Source organism: Cottoperca gobio, chromosome 1 (genome assembly GCF_900634415.1).
Source record: "Cottoperca gobio chromosome 1, fCotGob3.1, whole genome shotgun sequence".
NCBI classification, from domain to species: Eukaryota; Metazoa; Chordata; class Actinopteri; order Perciformes; family Bovichtidae; genus Cottoperca; species Cottoperca gobio.
In genome coordinates this window covers 19,452,562-19,474,493 of record NC_041355.1, presented here as the reverse complement: position 1 = coordinate 19,474,493, position 21,932 = coordinate 19,452,562, and the positions used below count along the sequence as shown (strand labels likewise).

Here is a 21,932-nt window from a genome sequence, read left to right as displayed (position 1 = left end):
CACACACACACACACACACACACACACACACACACACACCACACACACACCACACACACACACACACACCTCTGTGAGCTTCCAGGTAAGTGATACAAGCACCCAAAGGCCTTAAGATGATAAATAATTCAGAGCAGAAGGACGACGGAACCAAAAAACGGCCAGTACACAAGCACATCGTGCACACACACACACAAACACAACTGCACTATTGATGAGGAGTTTGTTAAAGGAAGGCCACTACTGAGACTAATGAAGCCTGCAGCCCCCATGCAGCCACACACACACACACACACACACACACACACACACACACACTGAAGGAACAAGGTAGAATATCTGTCAACTTATTCTGGTCTTGAAAAGGCTTGAAGTGCATTACATGTTATTTTCACAAATTATTATCTTTTCCAGGCATAAGCAATCGGTGGTATGTGTGTGTGAGAATCTGTCTGTCCGCAACTAATCTCACATACTACCTGTTCAGATTTGCAGGCCAAGGAAGGACCATTATGTTTTGTGTTCATTCAAACATCAGGTCTACAGTAGTGGTCCTTTCAAACAGGGCTTGCATGGATGGATGAATGTATAGCCATCGCTTAGCAAATGACTGAACCGAGCGCTTCTTCTCATGCGGTTACTAAAGTTACTATCACTGGGGAGCTACTTAGCTGTTAGCAGCCAGTGGGCAGTAGAGTCGTGCACTAATGTAACCTACATAACGTCTCACCTTCATTACACTAATGTCATGCGTACACGCTGGACACACAGCCTGCCCTGCACTCCCTGTCTCACTATTGAGCATATTATAGCAACTTTAGCAAGGAACAGGATTCCTTGAACAACTAAGATAACGTTCATCATTTAACCTTCACTGAGTTAATGAGTTTCTCGACTCATTACCTCAGTGTGCAGAATGAATAAAGTGTCTGGGATCCTCTTCTCTAGTGTTTACTTCTACCATCACGCTCTCCACAGAAAATGCACATGAACGTCCAAACAACACATCTCTTCCACAGACACGTGGCTATAAACACTTCTACATTGGCGCTGATTGTAAACCTGCCGTGCACTCCTTTTGTCTCGTTTCTCACCTCCTCTTCCTCTTTTATCTCCCATCTGCCATAAATTGTGCATATGTGAGGCGTTAAAGCACCATTAGAAGTCTACCAAATCAGAGAGCTTTCGTTATTGTTGGCTCATGTTAATTGAGGACATCACACCGACAGTTTACTTCTAATTAGGGCCAATACAATACAACACAGCAGGATGAGACAACACAGACTGAAAAACAATGACGGTTCGACATGCAAATAAAACTACTATTCAATTCCCAATAGAGCTGAAATGCTTATTCGATAAGTTGATCGACAGAAAAATAATTAGCAAGTAGATATAGTGAAACAATTCCAATATTCTCTGTAAAAATGTGTGGGCATTAGGACTTCATGTAAAAAAACAAGACCTTTGAAGACGTTACGTTAAGCTCTGTGAAGTTGTGAGCGCCATTTAAAAAGTTGTTTTGACATTTCATAGACTAAGGACGAAGTCAACTCTGAAGACACACCTGACGTCGAAACGTCTTTAAATCTAGTTGTTTGCCTTTAATCCATGTGCTAAAGTATACTTTGGACCTTTATATACTTTGGACTTTGGATCTGAAGTCTCTCCAGATACATTTCATAATCGATTCATTGAAAAAAGTATCTGCAGATTATTCGATAATGAAAACAATTGGTCGTTGCAGCCTTAATTCCCAATGCTGTTTCACAAACACACTGGTATAAATTAATGGGTTAAATAAAAGATAATAATAATTTAGACTTTTATTTTGGGTCTGAACAGCATCATGTTACGTATCTCACGTCCTATCCCCCACAACAAGTTGTTGAGGTGCAGATATTGTTTACAAATGTGCGACTGTCTTTATGTTGCAGCCTGCTTAACCTCAGCAGAAGAGGTGGGGCACACGTCGAGCAGGTTGAACCAGACTGTCTGTTGTTTGTGGAAGCGGCCAGATATTAAGGAGGTGTCCAAAAAGAATCATAGCCATAACCCTGCTACACTTCAGAACAGGACGACGGGCCCAACACAATAAGAGGTTTATTTCATCCCATTAAATGCTACTTAAGGTAGATCACAACCACTGAAGCCAGGGAAGCCAATAAGAGATCCTGAGAAAAATAAGAGAGACATTGAGAATGTCAGATATTGTAAAGACGTGTCTACTCACCTCCATCAGAGACTGCAGTGGACTGTAAAAAAGCACAGAAAGACATGGATTAGGAGATTCCCTCATTACACAGATGACATATATTCATACAAGCTCACACAGTACGTGAGTGCCAAGAGGCAGCTGCCCAGGCACGCACACACAAACACACAAACACACTGACTCTCACAGGACCTGGCTCATTATCACACACAGGCTTTTCACATCATGACACAGTCAGGTTAGCGCCCACACGCATTGTCTTGTGTGTGGGTGGAATAATCTGTGAACTGGCTGTGCTTGCTCTGCAAGAAAGCCTCCTCAGAGGGGTGGGGCTTCATGTGTGAAGAGGTGAAGAAAAGGGGAACTTTCAGCCTACCTACCCCCGATTTCACAGTGATGTGTGATGTTTTGCTTGCATATCTAATGTAATCGCATTTTCAGCCACAGATGTCTATTCAGACTCATCGTTCAAACCAAAATCCCTTGAGTCATATCCTATTTTCCTAACGTAGACACAACACAGCACACAGAAAAACAGACACACAATGCAGTGATTTTCATCCCAGACATGCTGAGCTGGGATGAGATCATTCGACACAGACATCAGTAATGCAGCTGACTCTGGAACATAGTTGAAACGCTCTGTGAGAGCAAAAGGAGAGACAAGGGGGAAGAGAGAAATGCTGGAGGAAGGGTAAACAAAAAGTAAAGTGTTTGTCAAAGATGGAGTAGAAAACTCACATCAGATCTCTGGATTAATAATCCACACTGTAAATCTTTTGATGCTGTTAATCTTTCCACTATGATGGAAAGCAGGCTCTGGAGTATCTACGAGGTCACATTGTGTTCTGGAAGTATTTGCAATGGCACATTTGCATTTTAACGATCCCATCATTACTCAGCAGAGACACATGGGAGTCTCCTGGATGACTGGATGTTTCTGTGGGGTTATTTTCTGGTCATCAGTTGGAAACGTTTCAAATTCATATTTGTGAAATCAAGTAGTTTCTCCTCAGTTTGTATGTTGACTGACATTTAATAGAGTGATCATGATTCTCATTAGCAATTGTAATGCAGAAGACCCCAACGAGCCATTAAAAGGAAAACTTCACCCCCAAAATGACCGATTGCATATTAATTCCTCACCCTATGCTATCTGGAATTTGTGAAGAAAAATGTATTGTATTTTTTTTAATTCTTCGTTCACCGAGGAGACATGCGAGAAAAACAAAGTAACACTGGGTGAGTAATTCATTTACACATTTTCAATTTGAGGGTGAAGTGTTACTTTAATAAGAGTTTTATCATAATTTAAACCTTTTGTTATTATATTGATGTTATATTTAATCTAAATACTGAACAGCATTTGCACAGGTGTTCATGATATTATGTCCACACCTGCCTTTACCTGCAGAGTGAAAGCAGACTAATACAGAGATCACAGCTGCTACCTTCAGTAAATCCCCTCACTCTGCACGGGAAACCAGTACACTTACTTCACGCAGAAAAATGACATGATTTAAGATTTAAGATTTGGAGGGATGAAACCCTCTTTTTAATGGTCACACATGCAGAGCACACAGCACACAGTGAAATGTGTTCTCTGCTTTTAACCCATCCTAGTACCAGGAGTCTAGTACTAGGAGCCACAGCTCATAGGACAGCGCCCGGGGAGTAATGGGAGTGAGGGGGGAAGGGGGATGTCCGGTGCCTTGCTTGCTCAAGGGCACCACGGCAGGGCAGGAGGTGAACTGGGACCTCTCCAAGTAGCAGTCACACTCCTTGAACCAGCAACCCTACGGCTCACAGTCCAAGCCCCTACTGACTGAACCGCTGCCGGACAAGATTTTAAGAAACCCAGTTACCGTCAGCTTTCTGCAGTAACCTGATTTATTAAATGTCATTTACTGAAGTTTACAGAAACAGTGTGTAAGTAAAGCATTAGAGTTGTTTCTCAGCCGTGGTAAATAGTAAATGGACGTTTTTCTAGTCTTCTGACTTCACAAAGTGCTTTTACACTACATGTCAACATCCAGCCATTCACACACACATTCACACACACATTTACACACCGATGGCAGAGGCTCATCAGGATCTAATCTAATGCTCATTCCCACACTCTCACACACTGATGGCACAGCCTTCGGGAGCAATTTAGTGTTTGGTATCTTGCCCAAGGACACTTCGACATGTGGAGAGGAGGAGCTGAGGATCGCACCGCCCCAGACATGTGTATATACTGTACTTAAATGCATCGCTAATGCAGTTTATACACATGCATGACAAGTTGTCACAGGAAGAGTATTGAAAGAAAATATCATTATTTTCAGGAGTGAAATGGCTAAAACTGAAACTGACGCTAAAATAAGAACAGAAGATTCAAGCAGTCTCAATAAATCAGTTTCCACAGCTGAACAGGAGGCTGTAAAGGAAATAAACGGCACTCTGTGGTCTGGCAGCAGTACACAGAGAATTATCCATTCCTGGTTCATAAATATGCAGATTTTACAGGTTACCACAATGCATGAAATGCACTCTCAGATTTCTCACAATAACCAGATTTTCTTCCAGAAATGTTTTTTTAGTGCATGTAAACACTCTCTCGCTGCGTACACAAATCCAGCTATATCCTGCTTCAGATTCAATATAAAGTATAAACGACCCCCGATAAGTCGAGCCCCCTGGTGCAGCATATGTGCATCTTGGGACATTTCGTCACTTGAACCAAATTGTCCCGGCCAGATGGCACTGCCAGCGTAATCACTGGGATTAGCTATTTCAGACTGTCCTTGGAAGAGTAGAAGCTGGCACTGGCGTGTGAAAAGAGATTTGATGTGACTTTATAGCGGCTGATTGTGGTCGAAGCATCACACAGGACAAGAGGAGAATGAGAAACCTCACCAGTATAAACCGGTTACCTGATCCTTACGCTGGTCAGACTCCCACACATTTCACATCTCGCACATTTCAACAGTGTGTATTCTTCTCTGATAGGAGTGTTTCATGTGTGTTAAGACATGTTGGGTATTTGATATGGCGTGTAGCTTATATGTATGCATGTGGTCGACATCTGTTAGAGATGTCTTTTGTGTGTAGGGTGCATTCTTCTGCATATGTGTGTTCACCCTCCTCCACATTCAGCTCCGCTGTGATCACTTCCAGACGCACTCTGTGGTTTGGCCCCTAGTCGAGGCCTCAAGTCCCCTCTACCCTCCTTTCCTCCCTGCTCCTCTAACCCATTTCAAACTCCGTCCTTTTGTTTCTTCTTTTCCTCCACTCTTTCTTCCATTGTCCCCCGTTACCACCTCTCCTTCCACTCTTCCCTCAAGTTATTCTTTTTTTCACTCCCTCCCTCCTTCAATCATCAGTCGTTCCAGTGGTGTTCCCCCACCTTCTCCTGGCAGATCCTGGTCATTCCTGACAGCCCACAGGGAAAGACTGGGGTTTTCCAGACTTTCCCTCCTCAAGCTTCTCTCCCCAAAGCCCACAGAGAAGCTGGAAAAGTCTTGATAATAGAGAATCATAATATCTCCCAAGGTATGTTAGGAAGTGCATTCTACTTTTAGCCTCCTTTGCTTTCAGACTTAGTGAGCTCTACATTCCCTCAGTAGTACTGGCAGTAACTCCAATATTGTGTGTGGTTGTTTTCTGCTGATTGTTCACATATATTGATGTGGCTTTTATGTCCCATATATCATACAGAAACTGCACTGATACGATCAGCAGAAAAAAGTGACGCAGCAGCACACGATGCTCATGATTACGGTCGCCACATATGTGGAGGACTCGGTTCCAAGCAAAACCTCAGAATGTGCGTGTGGTTAGGTTATTTTGTGTATTCAAACAGAGCTGTAGCGAATGGTTTCTTCTTATCAATAAAATGTCAGCAAAGTATTTGCTTTTTAATTTAAACAGTCTGAAGCAAGGTTTCCATCCAAGAAAAACCGGCAAAAGAGAATGCGAATAAATGTTTGTTTACAACCACTACCATTATGGATTATTAGGAGTTGGTTCATGGGGATAGGCATTAGGTGGCGGCAATTCTGCAGCCGATATACCATTACACCATTGCAGAAGAAGAGGGCGCAAAAAGATGGCGCGATTAAAAAGAGCGGCAGTTGAACCTCAAACGATTAAAAACAATGTAGTCGGGCGACGTGAATAGACTTAACGTCAGTACTGTACAGAGACAGAGCAAAAAAGGAGAGGGCTTGGAGAAAAGTGAGCGAAGCCATAGGACTACATGATAAGTTCTGAAAATATGCATCCATAGGCAGGGCCAATATTCGTAAGCTGTGAAATACTCCAAAAAACACTCCAACGGCGGTATTTGCGGGAATATCGCGAGCTAAAAATCCTGTTTGCGTTTGGTCTGAACACACTAAGCCAGTCCTAAACACATTGTAGAACATTAATGAATTACTGTCAATGCCAAAAAACTAATGTCATTGGAAATATGACTTTAAGTAACAATTATTTTTAAGGAAAACAATTAAACTGTTGATTATTTTTTATTCACCAATAAATAGTTTAGTCTTTAAAATTGTGAAAACCGTCCATTACAACTCCTAAAAGCCCAAGATGACAGCGTCACATCGTTTGTTCTGCCAAACCAATAGTCAGGTTTTTTTAACTATAAAGATTCAGCAGATTCTCAGAATGAGAAGCTGGTCATGATGAGTTGGTGTTCATTTTATGTCAATAGACAAATCATTACAGCACTTGTTGGTAGATATTCAATGAAGTTGCATCTGATGCCCTATTTCTAACTGGTCCATTAGCCCATTTCTTTGACTGTGAAGAACTGTTCTGAGAAGTGCTACAAGTGAACAGTGATACAGTGGAAGTGTTGTGGACCGACATACAATGAACACACTCTCTCACACCCTCAACATAAGATAAGACGGCTGAATCACATGTCTTCACAACACACACTGCTCTGAATCCAACATCCAGGCCTATTTTCCCTTCCTAGTAATAATGACTGTGTTGATCAGTAGCATTAAAATAACCTGTTGGATTATGTAAGGTTTAAAAACACGACTATTTGTACCTGTCACAACATGCTTGTAAACCAACATCCTGCTTTCAGCTCCCTGAACGTAAAATGCCACCTTGTAGCCACATGCCTGCTCATGTTGGGTGTGTGGGTGTGTGTGTGTGTGTGTGTGTGTGTGTGTGTGTGTGTGTGTGAGAAGGGAGTGGTTGGTCACTGTGCGTGCAGGTCCCAAGTGCTTTATTAGCTGTGACTAGCGGGAGAGGGTTGGCTTACATCATCTATTATGAAGCCTGGACGTCGGGTTCAAACTATGGCAAAACAGAGTACAATTTACAGCCGGTCATTCTCAATGTTATGATAATATTAACGGCCATAAAAGTCTCCTTAAACAATCTCAAGTTTCCGAATGAATGTTCCCTGTCCGTGTGCATGCGTCTAGGTGGACGATGATTCCTGGAATAAGATGTTCAGTTTTATAGGAAGAGACGCAGAGCAGCCAGTAATACTTAACGGGGTGAGTAACTGTCTTTCTGGGATACACACAAAGACAACAGTGTTTGTACCACCTATTCCTGGCTCCAACACTGGAGCTGTAACTGCCACCTTTGGTAAGGAATGAGAAGACTCGAAGAGACTGAAATATGGAAGAACACTGAACACATCTCCTTTCTACTCATGTGCACGTAAACACTGGCATTACTACATGAGGCCTGTAACTTAACAACCGACACACTCATACTGTCCTTAAAAGGTGGCTTAGAATTCACAACACAGATTTCCCCCGACTGCACGCACGCGAACACACACAGACACACGCTTCCAGCTGAGGAGGAAGCTGTTGCACCAACAGTCTCAATGTGTGCGTGCCTGCATGTTTACTTTTGAATATGAGGTGAATAGTGGCTGCCATTGAGAAGACCAGAGTCACACTGCCAGGGCTGGAAACCAGGAAAGCGCTTATAGCTTTAACGTAGTTTCCCTCCTCGAGGATGGGATGAGCTAAACAAGCGGAATAGGTTAATGATCCAGAAGTCAAATGAGGGTGTGCGCGTGTGCGATGATGCTTTCCATGTCAAAAAGACAGATTTGCACAAATCTAAATCATTTCCTCAAAAGATTTTCAGAATCATAACTGACAAAAACAATGAATAAACAAACATACAGCAAACTCTCTGTCAATGGATGCATGTGTGTTCAACATCTCAACGTCCCCACAAACATTTCAAAACCTTTTTTATTCCAAAGTGAAATCCTCTGTGACCATCTCTGGAATTCTGGGATAAGAGCCCGAAATCCCCACGATGCATTCAGGAATCAATATCCACTTTCTATGAAAGGAAGGAATGCAGATAATGTTTGTTTTCCTACAATGGAGCCACACAGGAGATGTGACTCAGAGGCTGAGCCGGTGATAAATGTTTGTTTTACTTGGCTCTGTGCCTTTAACGCACGCAGACAGAGGAGGGTGCAGGACGTTAACCAAATACAATCTGATCAAATGTCTGAACACACTCACAGCTGCCAGTCCTCACGCTGAATTAAGAGAAATTCACAAGCAGTTAGGTCCTCAGCACACCTTTCCATTGTTATGCAGCTGGTTTCTTTCTCACTTTCTTTTACACATACACACACAAGATAAGCCTTTGAGGCTAAATCTACAATCCACATGACAAAAAAAGAGAAACTCTTTCTGTCTTTGCTTCCATTTGTCTCAATCTCTGGACCTGTCTCTACCTCTGTTTCTCTTCCTCTCTCTTCCTTTCTATCTCCCACTTTGGCCCAAAACACATCTGGCTTTGAGAGGAAGGGAAACAGCCCACAGCCGTCTCTTGTTAGTCTTTCTCTCACTTTACATTTACACACACTTTCCCAGCCCGCCGCCACCACGTGCCTTCTTTCTTAAAAACACCAGACGTATTCATTTAATCTTTTTTTTTTGTTTCTTTCCCCAAGAGCCCCCTGTCCTCTCCCTCTGCTTTGTCTTCAATCTTCTCCATGTGTCTTTCTATATACGCCTCCCATCCCCGTGTTTCCATCTGAAGGTAATGGATTCCTCTTTCGCCCTGTGTACTTTGCTCTTTCCTCCATCTGTCCCCGTCTTTCTCACTTGTAGTGAGCTGAACAACACTGGGATGCAGTGACACTGTATGGCGGTCTTGCTCCCCTTTGCTCTCTCTCTTCTATCCTTCACTGAGTTTTGTCATCAATGTGCTGAAAGGAAAACCAAAGGCAGCGGTGCAAAGTTGTGAGAAGTGCAGCTGAATGTTTTTCCACTCGTGGCACGTTGGCAGCTTTACAGCCAGACTTTGGTTTGTTATTAATAAAACAACTTTGATTTATAAATGAGAGAAAGTTTGAATATTTTGAATCCAGCATTAGCCAAGTTTTCTTCTATAGACTTATTGAAATAAATGTGAGTCACTCTTTCCATTCACTTCCTCCTGCTATAAATAAAACTATGGCTTCTCTTTCTGTGCAGACCTCTTGTACAGTAAGTGTGTGTGCGTGTATACTACTCACTGTATTGAAGTTCCAGACTCGCTTGAAGGAGAGCCTCTTCCTCAGGCTCATCCTGCCCTCCTGTCACACAGGAGGAAACCCACTGACTTTCTTAATCTACATATCTCACACTTACACACAAAAGAAACCAGTCACACTCATACACACGTGCGCTGACATAGCTTCTTCGGGAGCTATTTAGGGCAAAAAAAGTGTGCAGACAGCTGAGTAGGATGGAACCATGCCTTAGCACGTCTGTCACACGCACACAGACACACACCTAAGTGTTAGCCTCAACTATCTGCTGCTTAAGTAGATAAACTGCAGTATTTCTCTCTTACTACATCATATACGTCTCCCTCTATTTCTCACACACTCCTCCACACACTTAACTGACAGACTGACTAGGAAGTTCCATTCTCTCAAAGATACACACACACACGCACACACACACACACGCATACTCGGCTCCGTTTCCATAGTGACACGCCCCCATCAGGCAGCAGAAGGGGAGGGAACAAAGGTCGGCCTGCCAATCACGCTGCAGCACAGCCCTCATCTCTCCACCCTCCTTCTACTCCTCCCTGTTCAAATCACAGTTAGGCAGGTTTAGGTACAGTATGATCCAAAAAAACTAAACTGTGTTGCATGTTTTGTATTGGTTTAAGAAATACATTTTGCTTAATGTATTAAGAGGAAGAAGAGATTGAGGAAATGTCTGCAGGTTTGTTAAAAGGTCAACTGAAGCGAACAAAGGCACTTCACAGGACAGAGCAGCCTTCTTCAGCACATGCACACACTCTCTCTCACGCACACAAAACCAAGGCTGCAATTGAATTTGTGCAGAATATGTCCTTGAGCCTAGCTCCCCCTAATTTCCTGTTTTGGTAGAGTAAGAGTTTCTGTTACACCTTTACGTCCACAGTCTGTCTGTTTGATGTCACTGTCTCCATCTGTGATGACTCACTGGTGTGTACTGCAGTGATAGTAAAACATGTCTGTTTGACCCGGTCCACAAGAGAGTAGCAAGTAGTACGAGTGTGTTTATGTGTTTGTGGATATTCAATTACAAATACTCTATTTCAGTTCATGAAGTAAAACATTTTCATTGTATTGTTTTATACATGATGCATGGTCTTCCTTACAAACCACAAGTGTTTATGAGTGTTTCCACTCGCCTTCACTCTCTGAACTGGACTTGTATGACTGCCAGACTCTGAGGCTGTGGTTACTTTAAATGTTGTTCAATTGCATATAAAACTGTCCAGTTACTGAAATATGTCTTTTGTCTTTGCATTGTGTCTCTGTTTATTTAGAGACCCATGCCTCGTAAGATGTGGCACCACCCGTAGGACTCAAAATCATCAAAGGGCTCAGCTGCACCCTCTAAAAACATAAGAAAACCAGAACACATTAAGAGCTATGGCCACTATAGTTTTTACTCCATTATTTATAATGAGAAAGTGCCACTTTAAAGACTATTGGCCCAAAACAGGACTTTTTTTTGCCCTCTTTTCAGCACCACAAGCTCCATTTGAGGCAAGAGAGCTCAAAATGCAGCACCATATTGTTGTTAAAGTTAACATTGACCTTCCACGTCCCTGTATCATAGCAACTTCAGGGATGGCTCCAGCACTAAGCCCCCCCCCCACTGACACCACACACTCTCACACACACACACACACACACACACACACACACACACACACACACACACACACACACAGAAGGTGCTGCCAAAGCCCTAATTACCAAGGCTTCTAACACTAAAGAGGACGTCTAATGGACCTCTAATTTGTAAAACTATCAAGTTTGCCTGGTTCAGCTACTTATATCAAATACACCTCAGACTCCAGTAAACCTTAGGTAAATCTTTATAAGATTATGATGTTTTTATATTTGACAAGGTTATATATTTTACTATAAAGGTTTTAAGTATTTCTCAATGCCTAACCTTAATTCGCAGTGACTTCAAGAATAACAAGTTCAAGTTACACAAACAATTGAAATGCTTCTGTTTACATAACTAGAATTGGTCGACTTAGGTGAGCTGCCTTTTTATCTCTCAGAAATAAAAAAATAAATGACAAACTGGTACTTTGTGTGATTTTTCAACAACTTACAACTCACTAATGCGTGAAGTGCGTTTTTCGGAATTTGTGAATCAATTCTGAATCTTAAAAGATAAGAATCTCTAATCTTAAGTGAATCCACCCTCTAACCGTAGGTTCTTCATTTTAGAACAGCTCACTGGTCTTTCACACATCTTTGACAGGCCAGGAAGAACTATGAGTGGTGCACGAGTAACCTGGGCTGAGTTCAGTCCAAAACAAATCTGTCAGCGGAGGGAAAGAGAGAAGTACCGGGCATCATGCAGGATAAGAGGGATTTGACAAAGTTTAAGGAGGCTAATCCACATCCTGATGGGGAAAGGAAGAGATGAGAGGAGAAGAGATTTGTCATATCTCTCTCTCTCTCTTTTTAGCCTAATTCCTGTGGTCTCGCCAAGCAGCTCCGTTTCCTTTGTGTGTGTGTCTAAGGGCAGTTCAACATAAAGAGAAATCTTCTCCTCTGCAGATATCAGATGACAGTAACACAACAGGGCTACACACAGAAACTGACACACTTTTAACATGCACTACACATATCAAAAGGTCTTTGGGAGTACATTTCTACTTCTGTAACAAGTTTGTAACAAGGCAAATTCCTGGTAATAGAAAACCTACTTGGCGATAAACTTTATTCCGGTTCTGATATCAGCATGTTGCCCAACCCTCCAATACCTTCGTTATCTTGCCTTACCCCTGCATATGCATTTACTTTTTCCCTTTTGCAAATCATTATCACATTGAGGAACATTTTAAAAGTTCAGAAGATTTTAGGGTAATAAATAGAAGGAAGTGGAATTAAGATCTTAAATTAAGCACTTGAACGAGACAAGTTAAAGCTAAACAGGAGGAATCAACAGGTGGACAACAATACATGAACACCATCTCTGTCAAATAACCATATTGTTTCTGCTCACAATAGTTCTTTAGCTCACAGCTTCTCTTTTTCTCTGTCTTGCACACAAACATGAACATTCAAGAAAACTCAACACTGCCCTCTGCTGCCACGACGGAGGTGAGACACTGAATAGAGCAGAGCAGGAAAAAACTTAAAGTTTCTTCAGATGGTTTTCTTTTACTGCGACAGTACCACCATTCAATGTGAGACGGTGACTCAATGATGAGTAAGCCTGAACAGCCTTATCCGTGATCCATACTGTGTGTTAGCATTAATCGCTAATGGGGCTAAGAATAGACCTAACTGGCAACAACATACACACACAAATGTAATTATATATTTTTTAAAAAGTCAACATACATGTGGTGGCCAAAATAACAGAAACACTTGATACAGATGTGCGGTGTTTGCACTTGGCGCAACTCAGGCAGTGACTATCTGACCTCTCTGTGCATATTGTGTCATAACTAGTGACAGATCTGCCTTAAAGATGACACACACAGCTACTTGATATTCAACTGTTTTTAAATGATTTACAGTCACAAACACTGCAAAATTATGCAAAACAAAGGAGGGAAAATCTTGAAATAGATGATGAGTCATGCCGACGAGGATAAGTGCAGCAGTAAAGAGGAACATAGACTTTCCCCAACACAGACTGACAGACAGGATGTTTGATTAACAGCTACAGCAAATACAGCCTCAAGATGCTCCTCCTTTTTTGTCTACGAGTCAATTTAATACCAGCCATGCGGCTGACTTATCACATGACCCTGTTTGATTGTGCTGATGTGGTAAACTGCACCCATCTGGCACTTGATGAAAATAAAAAGAAACACTTGTGTTTATTTGAAAATTGGAGCAGCGAGTGCTGTGACTCTTGGCCTCCTGAGGTGTTTCATGTACAGCGTTGATTCCGTCTCATCATCTGATTTTCCATCCCTAATATACTGTGCTCCCAGGGGATATCACGAGGAACACACACACACACACACACACACACACACACACACACACACACACACACACACACACACACACACACACACACACACACACACACACACACACACACACACACACACACACACACACACACACACACACTGTGAGAATACACACACATAGAAGAAGAAATGTGTGTACAGGTTCTTATCTTTGAGAATCTGATTGTGTGCTTTTTTTACTTTTCGGTATGTGAATGAGTTTTGTATGTCTGTGTGTGTGTGTGTGTGTGTGTGTGTGTGTGTGTGTGTGTGTGTTCAGAGGAATCACTCTGCTCTTTTCTCACTGCTGTGTTTAGTGAAATGCAGTCCTGTGCTGCTTTCCACCAAAGTGTCAAAACCCTCTTACTCAAAATTGCACACACACACACACACACACACACACACACACACACACACACACACACACACACACACACACACACACACACACACACACACACACACACACACACACACACACACACACACACACACACGAATACATAAGCACAATATTTTGGATAAAATCCCCTCATTGTATACACTAGTATCTATGTTAGCACTTTATACATAGATGTTGTCAGTTATTTATTAGTATTTTTACAACACAATTATCCTTTATACTAACCAGAGGTACCACAATACGATTTGAGATTTTAATAAAGATAGTATTGTGTTACAGCTATTGCGATATATATGAACTTATTACCTTTTTTAAACTGCAAACTATGCAGTTGGTCAACATCTATTTATAATATGATAACATTTTTGCCACATTTATTTCTCTGATGCCTCCATCTGTGTTTCTACTAACTTCCTGCCAATCCCACCGACCTCAGCAGAAAACAGCACCGTCTAGGGGACTGAAAAGCAATTGTTACCAAAAGGTTTGGTGATCATTTGCGATTTCAATAATAAAAATGTATATAATAAAAGATCCATACTTGGAGTCTGTGTATCGATACAATATTTCCACGCAAAATATTGATTTCCCCCCCGCCCCCCCACTCCTAATACTAACTACTTGGCATGGTGACAACTCAACAGAAGCTCACATTAACACCAACATCTTCAAAAACATACTCTTTAACACCCATGGAACGAAAACAAATACAATTTATACAATTAAACTGATCCAATAGACTGAACCAAGAATCAACAGGTTTCCCTTTAACTCAACAGAGCTAAAAAAGATACTGATGATTGGCCGGCACAGGTCACATGATCTGTCATTCCACAGATAGGGCCTCGCAACTAAAGTTTCGGAGCATTTAATTCATTTTTAACCTAAATGAATATGAATTGGCTGACTGGTTGATTAGCATGAACTGACATTTCCACAAGAAACACTGACATTTAAACAGTTAAAAGAGGTTTATACATCTTCGCTATATGCAGCAAGAGTTTGATAAGGATTTAAATTCAAGCAGACAAGAAATCCATTTGTATTATTTATTCTTCTACTATTTCTGTACTATCATTTCCTCAAGCAAGACACAGTCACGGTTTTGTAACACAATCTGCACGCAATATGTGACAGAAGCAAGGGAGTCATCACTGGGATCAAATATACGCTGCATCAACTGCAGGGCGAGCAAACGCACACCTACATAAATTCCCACGCACACACACACACACACACACTCACACACACGTGCACACACAGCTCGTTTACTCACTGGATCAGCGACCGTTTCAGATTCAACGCTCAAAGTTTGCTGCTCCATGAAGAAAGAGACAAGTAATCCTCAGCGCTGCATGTGAGAGTTTCCTTCAGTACACATTGTCATCAGCTGTTGAATGTGTGTGTATGTGTGTGTATGTGTGTGTGTGCGCGCAGAGCGACGAAGCGGCAAAGCTTGTTGGCTTTCAAATGTCCAAACAGCTACAGAATGTCGCTAGATTCCCTTTCCCTCTCGCTCTCTCTGTCATCCCCCCTCCTCCTCCCTCTCTATCTCTCTCCCTCACCCTGCCTCTCTGCTCCCCCCCTCCTCTTTCTCTGCTTTTTCCACCCACCCTCATATCATTTCTATTCCACCCACACTGCTGTGGGCAGAGAGACACCCGCATACACACACTCAGACAAATGTGGAGGCACGGCTACAGAGGGAGACCCCTTTTCCATTAGGAAAACACACACACACACACACACACACACACACACACACACACACACACACACACACACAGACACAGACACAGACACACACACACACACACACACACACACACACACACACACACACACACACAATCAGTGCTCTTCTGTCATCTGCTTAGTATGCCCCATGCATGTCTGGAGCACGCAGAGTAAACTGACATTCACGACGGGTGGAGAGGGGGAGAGCAAAAGAGGCAAAACATGGAGAAGTGTGTGTACTGAGCAATGATTTATTCTGAAGAATTGAGAGACGACAGGAAGACAGAAAGAAATATGTCGAGAAAACAGAGTTGACAGAAAGGATTGATATCTGTGGTGATGATTAGGCTGTGTACAACTGAACTAAGAAGTTGTTGCATTCCTCAACATGCCTTGACACACAGCAGAGGTACTCACACTAACACCACACACACACACACACACACACACACACACACACACACACACACACACACACACACCTCGGCTCAGGAGACAACCGCTGTCAATGTCAACCCACAGAAAAACACTGTTTGCCACAATATGGCTCATCAGAATGTCCCTTTGAAACAGCTGAGTTGTTGTGGAGTACTCGCAAAATATATTTAGGTCCTGTTTTCACATACTAATGGCGGAGCTCTGGACAGCTGCAGACAAAGTTCATTCTTGTCTCTATTTCACTTATTCCAGTCCAGGCTTATCGTGGAACAGGAGCCCATCCCAGCACTATATAGTTTGCATCATTGAAACATGCTGTGTGTAAAAAGTATATCAGACAGGATATAAACACTTGGCCCACGCAGAAGTGCCTTAAACTTGCCTTAAACTTACATTATCTCTAATGCCCAGCAGAAATGCTCCACTGGTTGCAAAAACAAGTCAGATTGTATAGAAGTCTATGAGAAAATGACCCAACCTCTCACTTGAATCTTTACCTCATTTTCTTAATGAGTTTATGTTCTCAATCGCTAGTTTCAAGTCTTTTTAATACAGCAAGATGTTCATTTTGTAAATAATGGTCTCAATAGATATACATGGAATCGCAGTTTCGGGCTTCCGGTGGAATCGCAATGCATTCTGGGGTGGCAAGACTAGAAAAGTGAGCACCAACTCCACAAGCGCCGCCATATTGGATTTCTTCTCTACGTGTTTACATTGTATTTGGCTAGTTTTTAGTGTGTAAGCATCGCTCTTCTAGTTATGGGATTTGGACACCGACATTGTGTGGTGAAAGGATGTTCAAACAGTGGGAGAAAGCTACATAAATGGGCAGAATCTCATTGTGAGCTTCACGATTGCAAAAATTGCGACTGCAAGCCCCCGTTCGAACTATTTCCATTTCCAACAGCACTAAAGAACAAAGACAGAAGGCTAGCATGGACCAAAGCTGTAAAGACACAGGATTACAATGGGAAGTCTTGGGAGCCCAAGAAATCTTGGCAGATTTGCAGTGAGCATTTCATGCAAAGAAAACCAACAAATGAATTCCCTGATCCTGAACTCGACCTGGGGTATGTAGTCGATCTACTTGATTTATATATTGACAAATGTACTTTCTATATATTGAGTTGTATAATAATTAACAAACACAAGTTAGGTATATATTTATAATAGCTTACCCTGCAACACAACTGCAATAAGCACTTATGATATCGCCAGTTTTCTTGACTGCGCAGATCCATGCCGAATGTGGCGTATGGGAAACTTTCATTGAATGAGAACATTTTGCTTTCAAAAAGCAAAACTCAGAATCTGCGAGAGGATTGAAAGATATTTGTTTCAACCAGCCAGAGTCAAACAGTCTAAATGCTTTGCCTTCTTTGTATTCATTCAAAGTTTGTTTATGAAACTCGACATGGTTCCCTGGGTGGTCAGACATTAAAAATAATGTTATATTGCTGAGGTATATCGGCGGCCAAGAAGTCATGCTGTTGTTTTCATTGACCCAGCCATCCTGCAATGTCAAGGGATCAGGCACTGAAACGCCACTCGGCATAACCAAAAGCTTAGTCTGTTCTTTTTCTGTGATTGAAAGTCTTTCGTTAGCTGTTGGTTGCTCCTCAATGCCCATCTCTGATGCAGCAAACACCCTGGCAATAAGCTCCAGTTTTGTTACCGAAGCCTTTAAATTCCGCTTGCGGCAAAATACTTTCAAAGCTTCGAGTTTCCACATCTGAACCTCATCATAAGAAAGGAGTTCAGAACTCATTGTAGAGTAGTAGGTTTGTTTACAACACGCTTGAAGAATAAGCTTGCAGTCGCAATTTTTGCAATCGTGAAGCTCACAATGAGATTCTGCCCATTTATGTAGCTTTCTCCCACTGCTCAAACATCCTTTCACCACACAATTCCGGTGTCCAAATCCCATAACTAGAAGAGCGATGCTTACACACTAAAAACTAGCCAAATACAATGTAAAAACGCTTGAAGAATAAGCTAAGTAAAATGTAAACACTTAGAGAATAAATCCAATATGGCGGCGCTTGTGGAGTTGGTGCTCACTTTTCTAGTCTTGCCACCCCAGCATGCATTGCGATTCCACCGGAAGCCCGAAACTCAGATTCCATGTATAGCAGGGTATGCTTTAGGGCGTGGCTACATTGTGATTGACAACTCACTACCAGAGCAACCTGTCAATCATGATAGAGGCATAGCAATGTATATTCATGGCCCTGTGTGATTTTTGGGTGATTCATGGGTCCGTATTTTCATCTTAAAATTAATATGCATGCTTGTGTGTGATCAGTTAAGAGTTTTCACCAAATAAGATGCATTTGTCTCGGTGTGTGGAGAAGAAGCTAAGATTAAGGCTTCAAATCAATTAACTTTTGGAAAAGTCAAGCACGCAGATAGGCAAAAACAGGCACACATAAAAACATAAGCACACACACGGGGTCACATCTACTGTACAAAGTCTGGAATATAGCTAAGTTAGGAAGTCCTGGCGAGTAAAAACAAAGATTTTGTAATGTTATGCCCAACAAAAAATTGAAAAACATCTGCAATCACAGAAAGTACAAAGCTGTAGATCTTTAGTGGAATGGATTTCACACCTTTCTTCTTTTAGCAGCACTCCTTTCATGATTATCAATTTTAAGTATTAGTCTATAATTTATAGTTCAAAAGATTTATGTTCTGCGCGAGGTGAGGTGTTATTTGTAGTTCCCTCCCCTCCTTTCCTACACTCTGTCTCTGACTGTAAGTGTGTGTGTGTGTGTGTGTGTGTGTGTGTGTGTGTGTGTGTGTGTGTGTGAAGCTCCGCCCTTTGCAAAACAGCGGAAAAGTGAATGTGCAAAGCAACGCTGTAAACACTGAAACGTGCACATAAATTAGATAAATAACATGAGCGTTTACTTTATTTAATAGAACAGCAACTGTTCAATGTGAAAAGTGAGTTGTGAATATAAAAAAAAAAGAAATCCAGAAAGAAATTTTTTTGAAAGAAAAAACACCTTGAATTTCAGGGGGGGCGCGGGGTTCCGATGGGGGGGTCCATCGCCCCTCCAAGACAATGATAGGAGAAACACTGCATGGTATCCAAAATTGTGTTTGATATAATTAGCATTTTAAATATTAAACGCAGAGAACACTGCCCTCACGGGTTACACATCTTGGTTGGAATCATCCCACTAACACTTGAGCTCATTATGTTGCAGCTCATGTAGGAAACAGCAGCAATCAGCGTATTGAGTGCATTGTTTGGCACTTATATTTGAGCCTTCAACCTCTGAATGATTATCTCTGCCTGTTCTCATTTGTCAACCTTATTTAGTAAACAGCTTACGCAGGTGGGACCCATCACCTTTATGTTCAGAGCACAACCAGGAGCACCACTTGATAATTGTTTGTGTGAGTGAACTTTGAAATGGTTAAATAAGTCAGCTGCATGTGACAGTGGTGTTTAAAATAGATTTCTGGGGTTTTAAACATTAGTACTTTCAAAAAAAATTACGCATGTATGTTTTTTACAGTGTCCCTTGGCCTGCATGCATATACGACACTGGAAAAATGATATGGCAGAGAAGTTCATTAGACAAATGAAATCCAGACACACAAAGCTGGAGGAGAGCCACAGCCTGACTTCCTTCCCCAATGTCATAAGACATTGTCTGTCTGTTTGCTTGTTCGTGTGCGAGTGTAAATTGGTTAAGCTCTACAATCAGACTCATCACAAGACAAGCTGCAAGCCTCAAGCTCTGGCAGACATATGCATAGAATAGAAGAAACATTTTTGTCCGGCTGAGGCAGGAAAATTGTCTTTGGTATAAACACTACACCATGTTCATAGGAAGATAAAACTGTACTAGGAATCACACACACTTCAGCTACAGCATGATGTCTGAAAGCTGCTGAAGAAGCTCCAGTGGAACTGCTAACAAGAAGGCTGAGAACTGTGTGTGCAATTATACTATAATCATGCTCATGTGCATTAATGTGTTTGTGTGTTACCGACTCAGGGTTGCATCTTGTTTGTGTATGTGCATGTGTGGCTTTTCCTGTGTGCGTGTGTATGTGTGTGTCTATATACTCTGTGCTTTTGTGTTGAGGCCTCACTAACGAGGGGAATGTCAGCTTGTTGCTCATCAGAGCTCATTAGAAGTGCAGACTAACACTTCGAACCCCATTACCCCCCCCACCACCAGAACACACACACACACACACACACACACACACACACACACACACACACACACACACACACACACACACACACCGATCTCTCTCCTCCCCCCTCTCACAACACAAAGCTCTCTCTGTTTGTGGACATTACCACATAAGCAGCAAGAGAAAAAGGCCTAACGACCGGAAGAAAAAGGTAGAATGGAAGGGGGGGGGGGGGGGGGGAAGAGGAGAAAAGAAGAGAGAAGCCCTGGTCTGGCACTGGCACAGAGAAAGATCTACCCTTGTATGAAACACACACAATGGTGGGCAATTCAAATATCTGCAAAGCTGCACTGATGCTTCCGATGTCACCACCTGATGACGAATCATTTGTGTAATTATGGCTGTCATGAAAAAACACAATGAATAGAATTGTACGAAAGATACATTGTGAAATGTGTTTCGTAGGGTGGCTTTAAGTGCCTCGTTAACATTTGGAGTGAAAGTACAACACGGACATTAGCACAGCAGTGCAGTACAAACCCCTCTCCAATAACTTTATGAATAGATAACCGTATTTCCTACTAAATTAGGCTCCATCCATGGGAATTTGTTGGCAGGAAAGTTGATTTGATTTGAGGCACCAAGTGATCTGCAAATTGATTTTCTCTTTGGGGGGGATTTGATTGAATCAGAAGATTTTTCTCATAAAAACTATACACAGCAGCTTCAAAATAGTTTTTGGCCCATAAGATTAAGACATGACGTCTCCAGTTTGAATCCAGCCAGGGACTTTTGTAGCATGTAAATCCTAGTCTTGCTCCATTTCCCCCCATGCATCCTGTCTCTCGCTACTGTGCTGTGCAATAAAGGAAAAATGGCAAAAATGTATATTTAAAAAATAAAATCACTACTAAAGCGACAGCGATGTGGGATGGGCTTATCTGGGCTTATCCCACGGTGCCTCAGTAGCCCCTAAACGGCGGAAACATTTAGCTTTCTTCTGATCTCTATCTTAGCACCAAAACTACAGTTATGACTTGTGCACACACGCACACGCACACTCACACACACTTGAATGTACAGTATTATCCTGTGGCTAGTCAACTCACTTTAAGATGGAAAGCTGCAAAAATAGATGCTGAAAGCGTAATTCCATATACGGTATATTCATCTTGAACACAATTCGGATGAATATAACCTTGTGCAAAGTTAGGCCTTGTCTCAAGGGCATTTACAGTGGTAGCCATGACAGCAGCCTATTGCATCGCTCATGCCTGAGTACTGCATCAGCCACTGAAGACTTTCTCTTTTATAAAACGTTCTACTAAATAGGCATATTGTTATTGCAAAACTCATGGCTCTCAAATGACTGGCTAACAGGTCATTTCTTGCAGCTAAAAGGAGAGCTTAAGTATAATTATTTCAACAGTGTGGACATACCGCCCCTGGTAACAGTATACTTTCACACCTAAATGTATGGAT

At 41.9% G+C, this 21,932-nt stretch overlaps 1 protein-coding gene across 1 annotated transcript in view; it reads right to left on the bottom strand.

The window, feature by feature from the left end:
* The window catches only part of rgs12b (regulator of G protein signaling 12b), a 53,399-nt gene that overhangs the window by 21,689 nt on the left and 9,778 nt on the right, over positions 1 to 21,932 (bottom strand). The window contains 1 exon segment of the mRNA XM_029432952.1: positions 2,234 to 2,255. Coding sequence (XP_029288812.1) covers positions 2,234 to 2,255 — 22 coding nt within the window.